Source organism: Oncorhynchus mykiss, chromosome 17 (genome assembly GCF_057628025.1).
Source record: "Oncorhynchus mykiss isolate SJ-2025 chromosome 17, ASM5762802v1, whole genome shotgun sequence".
NCBI classification, from domain to species: domain Eukaryota; kingdom Metazoa; phylum Chordata; class Actinopteri; order Salmoniformes; family Salmonidae; genus Oncorhynchus; species Oncorhynchus mykiss.
In genome coordinates this window covers 2,821,942-2,840,284 of record NC_143038.1, presented here as the reverse complement: position 1 = coordinate 2,840,284, position 18,343 = coordinate 2,821,942, and the positions used below count along the sequence as shown (strand labels likewise).

The 18,343-nt window shown below is 44.9% G+C and overlaps 2 protein-coding genes across 5 annotated transcripts; one reads left to right on the top strand and one right to left on the bottom strand.

The window, feature by feature from the left end:
• Positions 1 to 17: 17 nt before the first annotated feature.
• On the top strand, positions 18 to 8,029 carry LOC110493446 (ADP-ribosylation factor-binding protein GGA1). 2 transcript variants are annotated; one of them, XM_021567714.3, is made up of 17 exons: positions 18 to 349; positions 879 to 963; positions 1,089 to 1,164; positions 1,289 to 1,387; positions 1,750 to 1,873; positions 2,654 to 2,751; positions 2,942 to 3,022; positions 3,386 to 3,523; positions 3,596 to 3,677; positions 4,017 to 4,127; positions 4,352 to 4,492; positions 4,651 to 4,715; positions 4,789 to 4,982; positions 5,081 to 5,298; positions 5,483 to 5,652; positions 5,849 to 5,959; positions 6,184 to 8,029. In XM_021567714.3, exons 1-17 carry the CDS (start codon positions 307 to 309, stop codon positions 6,292 to 6,294), a joined length of 1,947 nt encoding a protein of 648 aa, XP_021423389.3. In that variant the 5' UTR covers positions 18 to 306; the 3' UTR covers positions 6,295 to 8,029. The 2 variants fall into 2 exon arrangements, with proteins under 2 accessions (XP_021423389.3, XP_021423390.3); XM_021567715.3 differs by having other exon boundaries at positions 263 to 418.
• Positions 8,030 to 8,106: 77 nt separating this feature from the next.
• LOC110493445 (putative ATP-dependent RNA helicase DDX17) lies at positions 8,107 to 18,247 on the bottom strand. 3 transcript variants are annotated; one of them, XR_016487681.1, is made up of 14 exons: positions 17,934 to 18,247; positions 17,393 to 17,552; positions 17,198 to 17,294; positions 16,649 to 16,782; positions 16,302 to 16,367; positions 14,143 to 14,284; positions 13,711 to 13,871; positions 13,255 to 13,427; positions 12,888 to 12,998; positions 12,596 to 12,657; positions 12,402 to 12,461; positions 10,944 to 11,546; positions 9,640 to 9,873; positions 8,107 to 9,421 (listed from the first exon to the last, which is right to left on the bottom strand). XR_016487681.1 is itself a non-coding variant. In XM_021567712.3 (13 exons), the coding sequence occupies exons 1-13, from the start codon at positions 17,987 to 17,989 to the stop codon at positions 8,889 to 8,891; spliced, it is 1,989 nt and encodes a 662-aa protein (XP_021423387.2). In that variant the 5' UTR covers positions 17,990 to 18,247; the 3' UTR covers positions 8,107 to 8,888. The 3 variants fall into 3 exon arrangements, 1 of the variants encoding a protein (XP_021423387.2); XR_016487680.1 differs by having other exon boundaries at positions 9,640 to 11,546; XM_021567712.3 differs by lacking the exon at positions 10,944 to 11,546.
• Between the last annotated feature and the right edge of the window lie 96 nt (positions 18,248 to 18,343).

Below are 18,343 nucleotides of genomic sequence, written 5' to 3'. Positions count from 1 at the left end.
ACATGATATAGAGTTATGGTGTCTGTGTCTTTGGATGAGAGCAGCAGGTCTTGGGCTGACATGTGGCAGTATGACTTGACATTGTTTTATTTTATATTAAGAAATATCATGACTTGACTTGACATGGAGGCTTTTGGTGCAAGATGATTTCGGTCATAAAATGCATCATCACGCACCTCAGTTTTTATCCTTGACAACCGTGTAGTAGAGGGACGACCAAGAATGGCTTGATATGATGACGCCCACGTCGTTGCATGAGACTGGCAAAGTAACGCGATAGCTGCCAGTTAATCGGAATCCCCGAAAATGGCGGCGCCGCCAGAGGAGGAGAGCTTGGAGTCTCGCGTCAGTGAGTCATACGATGCTTTTACTGCTATAACGACTCAATACGTGACCAATTTACTTTCAGAAAACTGAGGTAGAGAATGCCCTGTAGTTGTAGTGTTATGAGTATAATTGTTGTATGTGTAGTGGACGAACAGTGATGATGATGCTTTATCCAAAGTGCTAGCTAGTGTGCTATACGTAGCGCTACTAAGGTCGGAACAAAAACAGACCTCACCCCTGTATTGTTTACGCAGAATAATGCATTGACAAGCACGAATATCGTTTATTTTAGGTGTTCTTAATACGCAATGTATTACAAATACAACAAAGTCCGACTTTGAAACTGGTGAATCAGACTGGCTAAGCTAAATAGACACATTATCCAGTGGCTAAGTGTCAATGGGCAAATAAATTGGGGAGGAGTCATTCTGCTAACGTTTGCAGCAAGTAAACACGAAAACTTTCTTTGTGCATTTGGTTCTAGAGTAGCGAGAAACCCTTGAAAATGTTGATAAGCCCAAGGATCTGGAATTTGCTTTTATTCTCCCCAGACAAAGCCACCAACCCTCTGAACAAGGAGGCGGACTGGGACAGTATCCAGGGCTTCTGTGAACAGCTCAACAATGAGCCTGAAGGGTAAGAAGGACCAACATGTGGAGAGCTGGTCATAGGCTTGCTTTGTCAGTTAGTACCTCAACATGTTTAAACATATGGCAAACAATACAGGTACTCTTATTTGATGTCCCCTCTCTCCCCCCTAGTCCTCAACTGGCTACCAGACTTTTGGCCCATAAGATCCAGTCACCCCAAGAATGGGAGGCCATGCAAGCACTAATGGTGAGTATACCGTTATCAGGGTAACGTATTGGTTGACATGCTCACTGACATCTCCATTAGCCAGAAAATGCTTATTGTAAGTGATCCCACCACCAGCAGTGTCATAACATATATGTGTCCCTAGGTTCTAGAGATGTGCATGAAGAACTGTGGGAAGAGGTTCCACAATGAAGTGGGCAAATTCCGCTTCCTCAACGAGCTCATCAAGGTGGTCTCACCCAAGGTACTGTCTGGAGGGCTATTTCTTTAGGGTTCCATTTGAATGAAATCACTTTTTGACTGTGCCTGTTTTGATCTGAATGAAACATTCCATACATATTTCCCATGGTAGAAGTGCAAAATGGGTCCATTTTGAGCACTTGAATGTTTTGACATTTTGGTCCAATAAGTTACCTTCTGACCACTTCTACCATGGGCAAATATGTATGGAAAGTTTTGGTCAAATCTAAAAGGGTGCGGACAACTATTGATTGAAATCAAATGGAACAACCCTTTATGTAACTCGACCCCTTTTTTATAAACAAACAAAACACAGTATTCCATTCTGTCTGTTTTTGATGTTCCTAAATCTCGTCTCCTGTGCAGTACCTGGGTACTCGGGCCCCAGAGCCAGTGAAGAAGAAGGTTCTGGAGGTGATGTTCAGTTGGACGGTGGGTCTGCCTGACGAGCCCAAGATAGCAGACGCCTACCAGATGCTGAAGAAACAAGGTGAGCTTTAATAGTGATGACACACCTAGAAAGAATAGGAGTCAAATAAAACGTTCTCTCTGTGATGATCCTTTTCTATCAACTCTCATTGTTTTCACTATGATGGAACTTCAGGATGAGGAATATGGCTAAATCATATGATTTATTACAGAACTGAACTGTATGATCCCCCGTGTGATCCTGATATAAATAGTATTTTGTCCATATTATTTTTTCCTGACAAGTCAGTTAAGAACAAATTCTTATTTTCAATGACGGCCTAGGAACAGTGCGTTAACTGCCTGTTCAGGGGCAGAACGTCAGATTTGTACCTTGTCAGCTTGGGGATATGAACTTGCAACGTTTCGTTTACTAGTCCAACGCTCTAACCACTAGGCTACCCTGCCGCCCCATGTCAATCTCACTTCTTCTTTTTATAGTTCATAATCATATTGAAACTCCTGAGTCTGCATCCAGAATGATTATTTTTTTCACTTAGTCTGTCTAATTGAGAGAGAGAAACTGTTTGTTTAGTATGGCTGTTTGTTTAGTATGATGGAAGATAACTTGAGCACTATGTAATTAAGTGTTTTGCTTCAGGGAGTGACAGCCAACAATATTTCTTAGCCTGGCCCTAAATCCGTTGGTTACGCTGCTTGTGTTTACAATAACTTCATGGGGAAAACAATGTTATTACCAACATGCCGGAAACCTACGGTATATACATGATGTACTGTAGGGAGTGCCGGTGACAGGCTGTTTATTCATGTGACATGGATGGGATTCCCTGCTCTCTTCCAGGCATTGTGAAGCAGGACCCGGTACTTCCTGATGAGCCCCTCCCACCCCCTCCGCCCAGAACTAAGAGCGTCATCTTTGAGGATGAGGAGAAGTCCAAGGTAAAGATGACAATGAATCAGCCCCTTGAGTTTTGTCAATAGAGATGACATTAGCGGACATTTTGAATTGATGTCTTTCCATTCTTCCACTGTAATTTTCATGTATTCCCTAACGGCCTGCTCTCCCTCTTTTACCTCTCTCCTCCTGTTTTCCACTCTTTTCCTTCCTCTTCCCTCCCTTCCTTTGTAGATGCTGTCTCGGCTTTTGAATAGCACTCACCCTGAAGATCTAAGAGCAGCAAACAAACTCATTAAGGAAATGGTGCAGGAGGTGTGTCCTACTCTTTTTACTCCTGTCTGCGTGATTGTGTGTTTGTTTGGGTGGGAGTCAATCAATGCATATAGGCCTATTGCATTCACAACGCAGTCGATTTATTACTCGTACGCTAAGTAAACAGCGAGCCCTTCATATCGTCAAAGCACTTCTAATGATTTTTATGGATTGAATTCTGAACTCCCTCACGATTGTGATCTACTATCCCTACAACTGCTCTCATAATTGTACTGTATATGCCTGCAATAAAATAACCTATGCAGACTTCAGAGCGCTCCAGCTTTTATTTTATGGGATAATGTTTTTATTTGATTGCAGTGTTCTCAGTGTGTGTGTGTGTGTTCTGTTACGGTCCTCCAGGACCAGAAGCGAATGGAGAAGGTGTCTAAGCGTGTGAACGCCATCCAGGAGGTGAAGGAGAGTGTGGGCCTGCTGACCCAGCTACTGGGAGACTATAGCAAGGAGAGCAGCTCCCAGAGCAATCAGGAACTCATCAAGGTTAGCACAGAGCAACACCACTAGAGGTGTGTGTGTGCAATGGGCTATTTCTAAATGTGTTTGTGTTTGCAGGACCTATACCAGAGCTGTGAAAAGATGAGGCCTACTTTGTTCCGATTGGCTAGCGACACAGAGGACAATGATGAGGCCTTGGGTGAGAATCTTATGTTTCCATATAGTGTGATAGAAAAGTTTGGTCATACGCACATTCTTAAAAACATAGGTGCTGGGCTAATAAAGAATACTGGTATTGAACAAGAAGGCCCGTTTTGGATCGAAACGTTGTCAATAAAGCAGTGAATTGGGAGCCTTAACAGTGTGCAGGCCTTCTTTGTTCTATACATATAGTGTGATCAATACAAGAGGCATGATTCAAAATGGCTGAAGAGTGATGCATCCTCTATACGGTTGTTAGACAGTACTATATGGTTATGTAGTGTTCTGTATCGACGCATTGCATAGCTCACCTCTGTGTACGTCTCTGTTACGCCAGCTGACATCCTGCAGGCCAACGACAGCCTGACTCAGGTCATCAACCTGTACAGACAGCTGGTGAAGGGAGAAGAGGTGAACGGAGACAGCACAGCCATGCCTACACTACCAGGTGAGAGAGAGGGTCACGACCTGAACCTGCAGGCGTCTCAGAGGGGCAGACACACTGTTCTACACACTCCCATCATGTTCACACATGCACAGACTGAACCTCAGGACATCCAGCATAATCAACCAGGTTGTTTCCCTGTTCACTTTCACAGATGTGTTCAATGTGTTTCGTTCAGTAGTTTCAAAACATTTGATCACAAAGACTGACGTTTGATCTCTCCACAGGAAGTAGCACAGCCCTCCTAGACCTGACAGGGTTAGACACATCGCCCACTGGACTTCCCTCCTACCCAGACACCCCCTCACTACAGACCCCGTCACAAGAACTGGGTATCAGCCTGCTAGATGATGAGCTCATGTCACTAGGTAAGCAGCAGTTCTGAATGTCGTTTCGCTAGCTTGTTTACTCTTATTAAATTGCCCAATTATTTTCCAACATGCCATGACTCGTCCAACTGTGGTTATGCATCGTGTTCCCTCTCGGTTCGTGTCGACAGCCTCTTTCTATTGTTGTTTTCACTCAGGACTCAATGACGTAACGCCCAACTCTACCCACACCCCTCAGTCGGGAGACTGGAACTACTTTCAGGTGAGAGAGTTGTCAGCATATGACTCATGCGCACACACACAAAATGTCCCTAACACAGTGTTTTTCTGCGCAGTGTTTTGACAGTGTAGAGCCAGTCGTCCCAGCGGTGCCTACTGCAACAGTGTTGCTACCGGCCGTGACCCCTATCCCCCAGGCTCCATCAGGGGGGGCCCCCGCTGCTTCCCCTAAAGCCCTGGATGAGTTAGACCTGCTGGGCAAGACCCTGCTGCATCAGTCCCTACCCCCGGGGACGCAGCACGTCAATTGGTAAACACTGCAAGCCAGAGAGGCAGCTGCTAATCTGTAACGTAAACACTTGTTTTCTCTTAAAAAAGCTGACCCCTTGCTCTCTCTCCCTCTCACAGGGATAAACTGCAGTCCAGACCCACCCTGCGAGACCTCCAGACCAAGTCCAGTACCAACACTACTAGCACCTCCACCCCCAGCCCTGTCCTGGCCTTCCCCTCTGAGCAGCCTGGGTCTCTTCTAGACTCCCTGCCCAGCCCCGGGCCTCCTACCCCAGTCCCCCAGAACGACATCTCCTTAGCTAACGTGACTGTGCCCTTGGAATCAATCAAGCCCAGTAAGCCAATTGTCTGGTCAATCTGTATTACTGTATGGTTGTTTTGAACGTTAGCAAGAAAAATACCAAACCAGACTCCAAATAATAACTATAACATACCCAGCCATTACCTGTGTTGCAACATATCTCCAGACATGGTGATGGCTGGGCATGAACTAACCCTAAGCCTCTGTCTGTCCTCTAGGCAGCTTGTTACCAGTGACTGTATTTGACAAGCACAGTTTGCGGGTGCTGTTCCACTTTGCCCGTGACTCTCCTCCCTCTCGGCCTGACGTGCTGGTAGTGATAATTTCCATGTTGTCCTCGGCCCCCATACCAGTCACCAACATCCGCTTCCAGTCTGCAGTACCCAAGGTTGGTCCTGTCTCTTCTCTGTCATCTCTCACTAACCCCCCCCCTCTCTAATTTGTCTTGGTGATCCATCTTCTACCTCTATCATTTGTTTGTCCCTAATTTCCACTCTGTCTGATTAGGTGTGTTCTGCGGTAACCTATGTGCGCTGAGTTGTGACTGTAGTTTGAGTAATGTGTTTCCTCCTGTCTATTTCTAGGTGATGAAGGTGAAACTACAGCCTCCTTCAGGAACTGAGCTTCCAGCCTTCAACCCCATCTTACCCCCAGCCGCCATCACACAGGTCCTACTGCTGGCCAATCCTCACAAGGTACTACACACACACACTACTCCCGCCTTCTTTCCAAGGTGTTTAACCTATGCTCATTTAAAAGAAACTGCCAAGTCAGCATCTCATTTGTAGCTGTGAAAAGCCCTGAGGTGACAAACTGTCACCGTGGCAACAAAACAGAACTTAAACATGTGCAAGCAGAAAGCATGTTGATTTGTCCCTTTTCCTGTTGTAGCCTAACATGGTTCTGTTCTTTCTTTCAGGAGATGGTCCGGTTGCGATACAAGCTCACATTTGACCTGGGAGAAGAATCACATGATGAATCCGGCGATGTAGAACAGTTCCCCCCTCCAGATACCTGGGGGAACCTTTAGTGGGACTGATCAACTTCCTGTCACCTGATCCGCTGCTTCCCTTAGGTGTAGGTCGAAGGTCCCCCCCAAGCACTGGTCCAGGGAAAGATGGCGTTTTTACATTGTGATGGTTACGGGAAATATGGTCTTAGACCTGTTATTTGGGATCAGTTTCTCCCTTAAGGGTCACACCAAATGTGTGCTGTTGACATCTGACTACCGACTTTTTCGCGTAATTCTACATGTAAAATCGGTTTGCACTCAGTTTTCAAATTACCTCCGGTTCTCTGTTCAGAGGTGCTAAGTACACTCGGCAGGTAAACGCTATTGGTGTGTCCGAGCCCTTATGTCTTCCCATTTGTTATGGATTGAATATCGGCAGGGAAAGTGGATCCTAGATAAGTTATTTGTGGGCAGTTTCTCCCTTATGCCATCCATGTGTCCCATCCATGATCCACCACCCCATGTTGTCATCTTTCATACTCCCATTTTGTGTTTTTCTTCATTCCATTGACTGTACTACAATCAGCCCTTAGTCTCCAATGCATTACTGTATAATAACCATCTCACGTGATCTGTCCAAAACAAACCATTGCTGTGAGAAGTCGAAGCCTTTTAAACTGAATGTGTGTGGAACGGTTTCTCTCAGGCTATGCCTGATAGCATTATTCTGCACAAAATATGACACTCAAATAGTGTAGTCCCAAAGTATTGTATTATTTTCTATTATTTGTACGGTGTAAGACCAGTTGGGTCTGTGACTGTTATATAAGTTGGGCAGTAGGTGTCTGAAGCTGTAACAAATGTATGTCCTGTCCAATCTTCTGTGAAGGAATATCCAATCTATGACGCTTTTATCCATTCTATTGAAATCACATGATCATATTGTTTTGATCTAAACAGCAGTTTGTTGCCCCCCCCCGATTTAAGTGATTTCATTCCACTACATGATGCATGCACTTCCTGTTAGTTTGGTTATGGACATGAATATGATTCCCTCATTTGCTGTTGACGTTGACCCAAAGGGAGAGGCGTTAGTTCAGTACTGAGTTGTCAGTGCTGACACCGTTTAAATCTGCCGTATGTGCCTAAAGCTGAAAGTTTGTTCTTTATGTATCTTGGTATTTATTTTTTACCTTCCATGTACATACCAATACTAATTTGGTTGTCAATTTTGTTTCTGAGTTGGACTACTGATTTTCTTATGAAATTTGGTTATGCTTCCTTTGGTGTGAGATGTGAAACGAATATGGTCATTAATGATGCGTTCGTTCAATCTAGGGGCGACCAATCATATCCGCTCCAGTCAAGTAGTACCACACCCGATTCAACCAATAAAATTATTTATAGAAGACTAAGATCAGGTACCATGTTAGTGCTTGGCTAGAAGTAAAGCCAGCAGCCCCACCTGTCTATTGCAGATACAGTGGCTGCATCTCTCACATCATTCTGCAGCTCCCCTCCACATTCCACCTCCCTGCCTTTATTCCCTAGCCTGTGTCCCAGATCTGTTTGTGCTGTCTTGTGAACTCAATGACTGTAGGAGCTGGTAAAACAGCCCAAACAGATCTGGGACTCAGGCTACCTATTCCCTGCTCTGACTTTGTAAATAATAATGGTTTTGCAATTATGTACATTTGCCAAAAAAAGTATAATTATAGAGAGCAAATAAATATTGACGGGGGAATGGTGAATGTAGTGCAAATATGTATTTAAGGGAAATAAAGTTATTCTTTTTCTCGGGGGTTTAAACTGACTTTTGTCTATTGGTGGTTGTCAATGAATGTTCACTCATGCTTACTTATTCTGTACTCCGTACAACAATTACAAGGATTTTGGTTTCAGAAACTTTATTAAAATCCTGTGAAATAAAGCAATGTAGAAAAATAACATAAGTATGAATTACCTCTTTCCAATAAAATGTTGATTAAACATTCACAACGCAACACTCAATGTGCTGACTTATGGGATTATGACACGTGTCTGTGATTATCATTCCCAAATTCTCCTGATATAGTTTTAATATGAATCTGAAGAAAATGGTATAGCAATACAGTTTCTAAACAGTTTATAGAAAAAGTTATAGGATAATAGAGAAGGATATAATGCAACATTTACTTCCCCAAAAGAGAAGTAGAAAGCATAGCTGACTGACAAAATCACTGGAGTTCTACATGGCAACAAAATAATATCACATTTTAGCATTTGTTACTCACTAAAGGACTAGAACCTCACCATTCAGAGTAAATCGCAAATGGAAATATCAACTCCTGTCGTGCCAATTAATACCAAATAGTCACAGCTTCAGATTCACAGAATATCATTTTCTGGACACGCACTACTCTTGAACACATGAAAAGCGAAAAGTGTATCATGCATGAGTACTATATATTTTCAGACGTAGTTAAAATCATCGCAAAACAAACAAGTACAAAAACATGTAGCTAGCTATATGTTAGTCCTTACCTCATGCTTTCTTACCATGGTAGGTAAGGGCAGGACGGCAACTCTAAACACCCTTTCAGAGGAGTAACGTTACAGTTACACACTGATAAACACTAGGGTTTGAAGACCATGGGGATTTGGATTCCAAGCACCATGACTGTATAGTAATTCTACTTCCTGGGTGGGGGTGTAGGAGGCGGCGGTGGGGGAGGAGTGAAGGGGTACGGAGGCTGCCCTATGAAGCTCATGAGAGGGGGCTGTGGCGGGGCCATCAGCTGGGCCATGAGGGGCTTGGGCCCTACTGGAGGTGGAGGAGCTGGACCGAACACACCCTGGGGCTGACTGGACTGATTCTGGCCCCCACCACTACTACCCCTAGGGGCCCCATTAGCTGCTCCCCCAGCCCTGGAGCTGTACTGGGTACCACCACCACCACCACCATAGCTCTGGTATTGGTCGGCCCCCCCGGAGCCGTAACTCCCCCGGCTGACCCTGCTTCGGTCCCTGTTGGAGGAAGAGGATGAGGACCTAGGGTCTCCATCCCGACCCCCGCCACTGCGCCCGTCCCGGCTAAAACTGCTGCCGCGGCTGTCTGGCTTGTTACCCCCGCTGACGGAGCGCAAGCGACGCTCACACACGTCCTGGAACATCATGTTGGGGTTGTTGGCGCTGGAGCCGCCGCCACGGTAACGCATCCTGCCACCTGGAGAAGAACATTCACATAGGAGGATTAGAATGTCATAATATAAGCTGAAATATTTTAGTTTAAGAATGTCAAACATCATTGGTTACACAGAATGTGTAGTTTATGTTTGGATGTGAGATGGTAAAGGTGATAGAATAGAATAACACCCATTCCTCAATTGAGCCAGCATAGTATGGTTCGGGTTGACCCTATAGTGTGAATCAAGCCAGTCTCACCACCTCCTCCCCCATGTCCAGAGTTAACCAGCTGCAGCAGTTTGGGATTGATGGCCTGCCGGGCCTCCTCCAGGACTCGGACCAGGTCCCTGGCCTGGCGCAGGTTACCCGGGGTGAAGAAGGTGTAGGCCGTGCCCTTGTTGGTGCTGCGGGCTGTACGGCCGATCCTGTGCACGTAGTCCTCAGACGAGTTGGGGTAGTCATAGTTGATGACAAACTTGATATCCTCCACGTCTTTGGGGGAAAAGTGGTTTTGAGAGGTGGGAGAGGAAGATGATGGGTGAGGAGGGAGAGATGAGAGAGGAGGGTTAGGAGGGTGAGATGAGAGGAGGGTTTGGAGGGAGAGGAGGGTGAGATGAGGAGGGTTTGGAGGGAGAGGAGGGTGAGATGAGGAGGGTTTGAGAGATGTTTGTACAGTGAGAAAGAAGACAGATGGTAGTCAAACAACACCAAAGCTATGAGAGAAAAGTGGATGATTATTTAGAAATCCATTTCTAATTAATATTGTATAAATATTGATTACCACTTACCTGTCCAATAATAACAGAAGAATAAATATACATGTATCCAAATTGAAGTAGAATAAAAGTGTTAATTCTTGAAGTAAAACCTTTGACATTTATTCAGTTTTGAGTCAAAATATCTTGACTGGAGGCCTAGAGGTTTAGTGGTAAACCCCATCAGAATGTGACAAGAGAGAACCACTCAGCATTAGGAAGGCTTCAGTAGAGATGATGATGTGACATTCTCTGTCTGGACCTTCACCAATGCACACTTTACGCAATCTTACATAATAGTATAACCATTCAGAACATTTAGTTCTACCATGGTAACATGTTCCCTGCTGAGAAATGGTATGAGAAGAATATGGGGAAATGAGTGACAGTACACTGTCAACACGATCAGACCAGAAGAGTAAAAAGTATTTCCAATGTTTCTTTTAAATTCGGATGTTGAAATGACAGTAGAAGGACAAAAAAGTCTGTTTCTCATTACAGAAGCTCTGACAACACTGCTGGGTTGGTCCGAAAACAACACATCTCCTTGGACCTTTCCCCTCTGTTTTCCATAGTTACAAAGGGAGGCCATTTTACTACTCACAGAACCTGCCAAACCTTCATATGTTTCCACCAAGAGAAAATGTGATGGAGTACATGTTGGAGGATAGAGTTCAACACAATTCCTTCAACAAATACCTTTCTGTGACTGACTTCAATATGGATCGATGAAACTACCTGAATGAGTTGATGCGACTGGGGAGGTCGTGGAAGGTGTAGTAGGAAAGGGGGTGTTGAGGTACTTACCCCTTTAGAGTTGTTTTACAAGGGTAGTCAGTCACCCCCTGTCCTGTCCTGATCAGTCCTGGTTCGCTTGGAGGCGCTGGGGGGGAGGGAGAGAGGAGGGGGCCCAAACTAGCCCCCCGTTTCCCCCTCACCCTTCGCATACACCAGCAACGTCGGACATGAGCAGAACCGCTAAACCCCCCCCCCCCCCCCCCCCCAACTGCCGGTTCTGTTGCTCTCTCGCCGAGTTGCAGGACCTCCGCAAATCGATCAGGACTCGATCCAGCCGAGCTCCTAACTCTCCCTGTCTGTCTGCCTTTTGGACGGACGAGCAGAGGGACAGACAGGCACCTCAGGTTGATCCCAAGGAGAGCTCGCTGGAATCACATACCCTCAGTCTATGATGGGGGTCTATGGGGGTGTTTAGGAACCAGATAATCATATACCCTCAGTTTATTGTGGGGGTCTATTTGGGGTGTTTAGGAACCAGAGAAGGAGGAGAATGGGGGGGATGAATCCTTCTGATAACTAGACAAGCCCCTGGCTAGCTGCTAACGTGACTGAGGGCAGCCCCAGTACTGTCTGACACCAGCATGTGCTGGAGCTGCCTTGTGCTGCACAACCCTGAGGGGGAGAGAAAAAGAACAAAGACACAGTCATAGGTAGCTTGGCAAAACCAACATGTCTACTTCCCCTTCTCAGATTCCAGGTTTAACCTATTTAGTTAGGGAGGTGGAATAGGGCACTTCTGTACAAGTTTCAGGGTGGGCATGGGGAGAACTGACTGTCGATTTCACTTAGATGCCCCTAAAACACACCCTACCTAGAAAATACCTGGAGAAAAAATACAGTACTATGAATGATGTAAACATAGAGGAATAATCAAACATAAAATACTGAATATTTGAGATGTTTTCCTTCGTGTTTTGGGTTACATCATATAGGAGACATGAGAGGAGGGTATTGGGGCGAGCACGGGGACACCGCCCCCCCCCCCCCCCCCCCCCCCCCCCCCAATCACACCCCCATTTAGGCAGCGTGCCAGAGTGCCCCGGTCGAAGGACGTTTTGGACTGCAGTAACAAGAAACAGACTGTAAAACATTGTGGAGTTGAAGGCCTGGGGGATTGTCAGGCTACTGGTGCTTCTACTTTCCTTCAGAAAGTCATTGACAGAGGTCATGCTGTAGAAAGAGTGATGACCGATTTTCCGTTGTTGTTTACAGGTTCAATAACACCGCTATTACATGTTTGCAGACAAATGCATGATTTTGTCATTGCAAATCTTAAACCTGGAAAACGGGATGGGAAATTATGCAACAACAAAAATCACATTCATTAATTGTGTGTGTTTTTCTCTGAAAATGTTTTTGTTTGTGTGTGTTGGAGAGTGTGTATACGTTTTGAATCTGTATGTTGTGCTCTGTAGGAGTGTAAGTGTGAACACGTGAGTGTGTGTATTCCATGTTGAGAAGACATACCCAGACCGCGAGACGCCACGTCAGTGGCGATGAGGATAGGGGCTTTGCCGCTACGGAATTCTGAAAGTTCAGACAAAATCAAAGGCGTTAGGTAGAAGACTGAAAAAGGAAACAAAAAAACGGAAGAAAACCCCCATACTGAAACACATTTCACCAAAACCAGACTAAAGCATGGCCGTTGAAATGTGACCTACCAGTCAGAACCCAGTCTCTCTCTGGCTGGCTCTTGTCCCCATGGATACACATGGCTGGCCACCTAGAAAACACACCACAACAATGTTGCCATGGGACAGACAGCTGAGACAGCAGAACAGGACGTGATAAGGCAGGCAGTTGTAAGAACAGTTAGACAATTTCTCTACACTCTTATCTGACTAAGAACCCCCAACTGGCTCTTGTTTTGCATAGTCAGTATCATAGCTTTGAAAGAGGACTTAAAACCCATTTCTGCAGTCTGTGCTTTCCCTCAGTCTCTCTCTGTCTCACCCATCTCTTCTCATCCTGCGGGTGAGCTCGTCACAGCGCTTCTTTGTCTCCACAAAGATGATGGTCTTGTTCTCCTTCTCAGCCATGATCTCTTCCATCAGCTGGAGCAGCCTGACATCAACAAAAAGACAGAGGAAAGATATAAGGAAAACATCCCTCAATCACTACAATCCCAAGACTAATATTCTCTCACCGTTACAAAAAGATAGCATCCGGCACTCTGTTCCTGTCCATAACCAAGAATACCGAATACTTTTAACTACATTGGTTTCATCCCTTCCAGATCAGCGATGATTAAGGAAAGGAGACATGAACAGAATGCAAAACTAGAGATGGATCTTGTCCATTGGCGGATGGCCTCACTAACTTGTTGTCCTTCTCGTTCTCCATGCAGACGTCTACTATCTGCAGGATGTTGTGGTTGGCGCTGAGCTCCAGAGCTCCTACGTTGATCTGGACATAATCCCGCAGGAAGTCCTCTGCCAGCTGACGCACATCCTTGGGCCAGGTGGCACTCCACATCAGAGTCTGCCGGTCCGGCTGGGGCACAGGGAGAGAACGGTAATGGGGATATTCCTCCTCAGAGGACACTACACTATTACTCTATTCTATAACATGAGTATTTAGTTATTTGCGATGGATTGATATTATATCAACTGTCATTAAGATAGATTGGACAGACAGAGATGATCTACCACCCTCTGTAGTATCCATCTACCTACCCAACAATCCATGAATGGCTATGTATTACACATTCATAATAATTGCCTAATTCCAGGAGATGTGTGTGCGGTTTGCTAAGTATAGCATGTGCCTGGCTTACCCGGATCTGGTCCACGATCTTGCGTATCTGTGGTTCGAAGCCCATGTCCAGCATGCGGTCAGCCTCGTCCAGCACCAGGTAGGTGCAGCGCCGCAGGTTGGTCTTCCCTGCCTCCAGGAAGTCTATGAGACGCCCCGGGGTGGCGATGCAGATCTCTGTACCTATATGGACATAGGATGCAAAGTGTCACAGTTTCAAAAGAGACGCAGAAGAGACCAATTGTGAGATTACTTCCAATACTTGTAACTTTTTCAATCTTAATACTAGTAACTGAAGGGGAAGTGCAGAAAATTAAGCTAAGCTGGGGCCAGGGAGCCAATCAGGTTTTAGATCATCAGAAGTGGAGAGGTCTTGTCTGTAGTAGGCACAAACAATATAAGTAAGTAAGTGAGTAACTTGTAACAGCATTTAATTCAACCCGCAGCTCCTCACCTCTCTCCAGGTCACGTATCTGCGGTCCCTTGGGTGCTCCTCCATAGACACAGGTACTCTTGATGCGGGAGGTCTTGCCATAATCATGAGCCACCTGCTGCACCTGCTGGGCCAACTCTCTGGTCGGGGCCAGGACCAGGCACTGAGGAGAGAGATATCAATACATTTCCTAACCGTTTTAAAGTTTGGGGTCACTTAGAAATGTCCTTGTTCTTGAAAGAAATGCAAATTTTTTGACCATCAAAATAACATCAAATTGATCAGAAATACAGTGTAGGCATTGTTAATGTTGTAAATGACTATCGTAGCTGGAAACAACAGATTTTTTTATGGAATATCTACATAGGCGTACAGAGGCCCATTATCAGCAACCATCACTCCTGTGTTCCAATGGCACGATGTGTTAGCTAATACAAGTTCATAATTTAAAAAGGCTAATTGATCATTAGAAAACCCTTTTGCAATTATGTTAGCACAGCTGAAATCTGTTAGTCTGATTAAAGAAGCAATAAAACTGGCATTTTTTAGACTAGTTGAGTATCTGGAGCATAAGCATTTGTGGGTTTGATTACAGGCTCAAAATGGCCAGAATCAAAGACCTTTCTTCTGAAACTAGTCGGGCTATTCTTGTTCTGAGAAATGAAGGCTATTGCATGCGAGAAATTGCCAAGAAACTGAAGATATCGTACAACGCTGTGTACTACTCCCTTCACAGAACAGCGCAGATTGTCTCTAACCAGAATACAAAGAGTGGGAGGCCCCGGTGCACAACTGAGCAAGAGGACAAGTACATTAGTGTCTAGTTTGAGAAACAGACGCCTCAAGTCCTCAACTGGCAGAATCATTAAATAGTACCCGCAAAACACCAGTCTCAACGTCAACAGAGGCGACTGCAGGATGCTGGCCTTCTAGGCAGAGTTCCTCTGTCCAGAGTCTGTATTCTTTTCCCCCATCTTAATCTTTTCTTTTTATTGGCCAGTCTGAAATATGGATTTTTCTTTGCAACTCCGCCTAAAAGGCCAGCATCAAGGAGTCGCCTCTTCACTGTGTTTTGCAGTTACTATTTAATGAAGCTGCCAGTTGAGGACTTGTCAGGCGTCTGTTTCTCAAACTAGACACCCTAATGTACTTGTCCCCTTGATCAGTTGTGCACCGGGGCCTCCCACTCCTCTTTCTATTCTGGTTAGAAACAGTTTGCGCTGTTCTTTGAAGAAAGTAGTACACAGCGTTGTACGATATCTTCAGTTTCTTGTCAATTTCTCGCATGGAATTGCCTTCATTTCTCAGAACAAGAATAGACTGACGAGTTTCAGAAGAAAGGTCTTTGTTCCTGGCCATTTTGAGTCTGTAATCAAACCCACAAATGCTGATGCTCCAGATACTCAACTAGTATAAAGAAGGCCAGTTTTAATTGCTTCTTTAATCAGAAGCAATAATCAGAAGCAATAACATAATTGCACAAATGTTTTCTAATGATCAATTAGCCTTTTAAAATTATAAACTTGGATTAGCTAACACAACGTAGTATTAGAACACAGGAGTGATGGTTGCTGATAATGGGCCTCTGTACGCCAATGTAGATATTCCATTGAAAAAACAAATCACCCATTTCCAGCTACAATAGTCATATACAACATTAACAATGTCTACACTGTATTTCTGTTATAAAATCCACCCGGCACAGCCAGAAGAGGACTGGCCCCCCCTCAGAGCCTGGTTCCGCTCTAGGTTTCTTCCTAGGTTCCTGCCTTTCTAGGGAATTTTTCCTAGCCACCGTGCTTCTACATCTACATTACTTGCGGTTTGTGGTTTTTGGCTGGGTTTCTTTACAGCACTTTGTGACATCGGCTGATGTAAAAAGGGCTTTATGAATACATTTGATTGAAATTTGACTGATTTCTGATCAATTTGATATTATTTTAAAATGGACAAAAAATTTGATTTTCTTTAAAAAAACAGGGACATTTCTAAGTGACCCAAACTTTTGAACGGTAGTGTATAACCTTTAATAACACATGATATAAAGCTACAGCATACCATAGGTAAGTCTAAACACAACAGAGTTAAGTACACTATAGAAAAGGGCCAAAACATTCTAGTCTCACAGACATGAAATATATGAATAAGTAACCGTGTGCAGTTTCCAGTTGTGTACTCACAATAGGTCCGTCTCCCCTCTCTAGATAGGGCTGATGGTTGATGTGCACAATGGCAGGAAGCAGATACTGCAAGAAAAGGCGCCAAGTAGTACAATGAGGTCATGAGGTATATGTCCCAATCTGACAGTCCAGGGACGTTGGTCCTCATGTGTCAATATGTCTTTGTGTGTTTCAGCTGTCAAATGTTCCTCTGGGAGTTTGTGTTTTTATACTGCAGCTGTTGGTGGGTGTGTGTGTGTGTGTGTGTGTGTGTGTGTGTGTGTGTGTGTGTGTGTGACAGAAAGAGAGACAGAGATGTTGCAGCTGTCGGTACTGTGCGTGTTGTTGGATTATCATGGCGTCCTTACTGCCAGGGTCTTGCCGGAGCCAGTCTGAGCGATGCCCACCATGTCCCTGCCACTCAGGGCCAGAGGGAAGCCCTGTGACTGGATGGATGTGGGCTCCTTGAAGTCCTGACTCAGTAGCACATCCATTACATACTCTGTCAGCAAAGAGAAACAATTAAAGGAATAGTTAGCTATAGCCAGGGGTGGGCAAACCTTTTGGCTTTTGAAATTCAACCGAGGGCCACACAGATTAATTTTTGACTGATTTGTCAAAATCAATTTGCAGGCCATTATAATTTCAACATACTATGTATTTAGTTTGACGTTCAAGAGTGGCCTGGAGTGTTGTTTTTTTAAAACCCAATAATGTGACCCATGAGCCCCCCTCCCCTTCCCAATAGCCTATGGGGTTAGTTTTTTGTAAGCTTGGGCTGTGTTCCAAGAACTCTTTAAAATGGGTTCAACTTCCTATTCTCATCTCTTTACCGGCATGACTGCTGAAAAGGTGAAGGGACAGGCTATAATATAGGTTCAACAAGTGTCAACTGGTATCTACTGTTGTCTACTTACGGGGAAACTGTGCTTGGTGGAAGCCGGTGATGGCCCTGGGGCAGCCAGTACCTCTGACTGTGATCTCCTTCCTCCTGCGGAACTCATCTATGTCATACTGCAGACACAGACAACAGAGAATCAACAGGCTCAATAGACACACTATGGATAGCATCCTTCTAAGAGCATGTGTATATATTGTGTTTGTGTGTGTACCTGAGTCATGCGCTGGAGCTCTGGGTGCTCATTGTAGAAGTTCTTCTCAAACTTGGGCAGCTCGTCCAGATCCCACTTCTTCTTGCGAAGGCGTTCTCCAGGGTTCCCAAACTTCTTCATAGGGGGAGGGCCGCCCCAGCTACTGGACCCAAACCGAGGCCTATGGAACATGCAGCGAGAGGAGTGATGAAAAATGGGATGAACGATCCATGATTAGTAACACTGCAACATAGTCACTAAATAGGTTCCTGGCCCTTTTAATCTATTTTGAGTTAGTGCAATTTTCCCTGGGTGGGGTGGGGCACCGCCTATAACTATGTTGCAAGCAAGTAGAGTTATTTATCATACACGAACAGGGCGCGTGCACCATGTCTGAGACACGCCCGTGCACGTAGACATTCAGCAAGATAGTTGTGTTTCAACGAACGTCTAACAGCTTTCCAATATATCCCCGTATCATATAAAAAGCACACTTATGACAGATATTCATTCCTACGTGGCTATAACTATATTTCACGTGCTGCAGAAAATATCTGCTTACCCTCTGTCTCGTCCACGGTCTCTATCTCGGTCTCCGTACGACGAACTCCCCCTCATGTCGTCAATAAATAATTGCTTGTAGAAATATTTAAGAGTTGCACGGTGTTGTGCAGTCTCGATACTACAATTCCGATACAATAGATTATGTTATAATGAAAGTGCAATAAAGTTAAACACTTATTTACAAACACAACTTAAAAGGTAAGACGAGCCCTGAAGTTACTGAACAAACCAAAACAGAATTTTGTTTTGCAGTTGCTGCTGCTTCACATCACGTCACGTCAACTCCCCCAGTCACTCCCTCCCTGTGAACGTAAGGTTTTGGGTCGTAACCCCACATAAACAACATGCACGTTTCGTGTCAAAAGGGCGTAGGGCAAATGGAGAATTCGGCGTAGCCTACATTTACAT

What these genes read in the sequence shown, in the direction of transcription:
- LOC110493446 (XM_021567714.3), top strand. Translation starts at nt 307, where the DNA reads ATGGCGGCGCCGCCAGAGGAGGAGAGCTTGGAGTCTCGCGTCA. An exon ending in CTCAACAATGAGCCTGAAGG is followed by an intron (nt 964 to 1,088) that starts GTAAGAAGGACC and finishes TCTCCCCCCTAG; the next exon opens with TCCTCAACTGGCTACCAGAC. An exon ending in CCAGATGCTGAAGAAACAAG is followed by an intron (nt 1,874 to 2,653) that starts GTGAGCTTTAAT and finishes GCTCTCTTCCAG; the next exon opens with GCATTGTGAAGCAGGACCCG.
- LOC110493445 (XM_021567712.3), bottom strand. Translation starts at nt 17,989, where the DNA reads ATGAGGGGGAGTTCGTCGTACGGAGACCGAGATAGAGACCGTGGACGA. An exon ending in AGCTCCAGCGCATGACTCAG is followed by an intron (nt 17,295 to 17,392) that starts GTACACACACAA and finishes CTGTGTCTGCAG; the next exon opens with TATGACATAGATGAGTTCCG. An exon ending in AGAGGGGAGACGGACCTATT is followed by an intron (nt 14,285 to 16,301) that starts GTGAGTACACAA and finishes CTCTCTCCTCAG; the next exon opens with TGCCTGGTCCTGGCCCCGAC.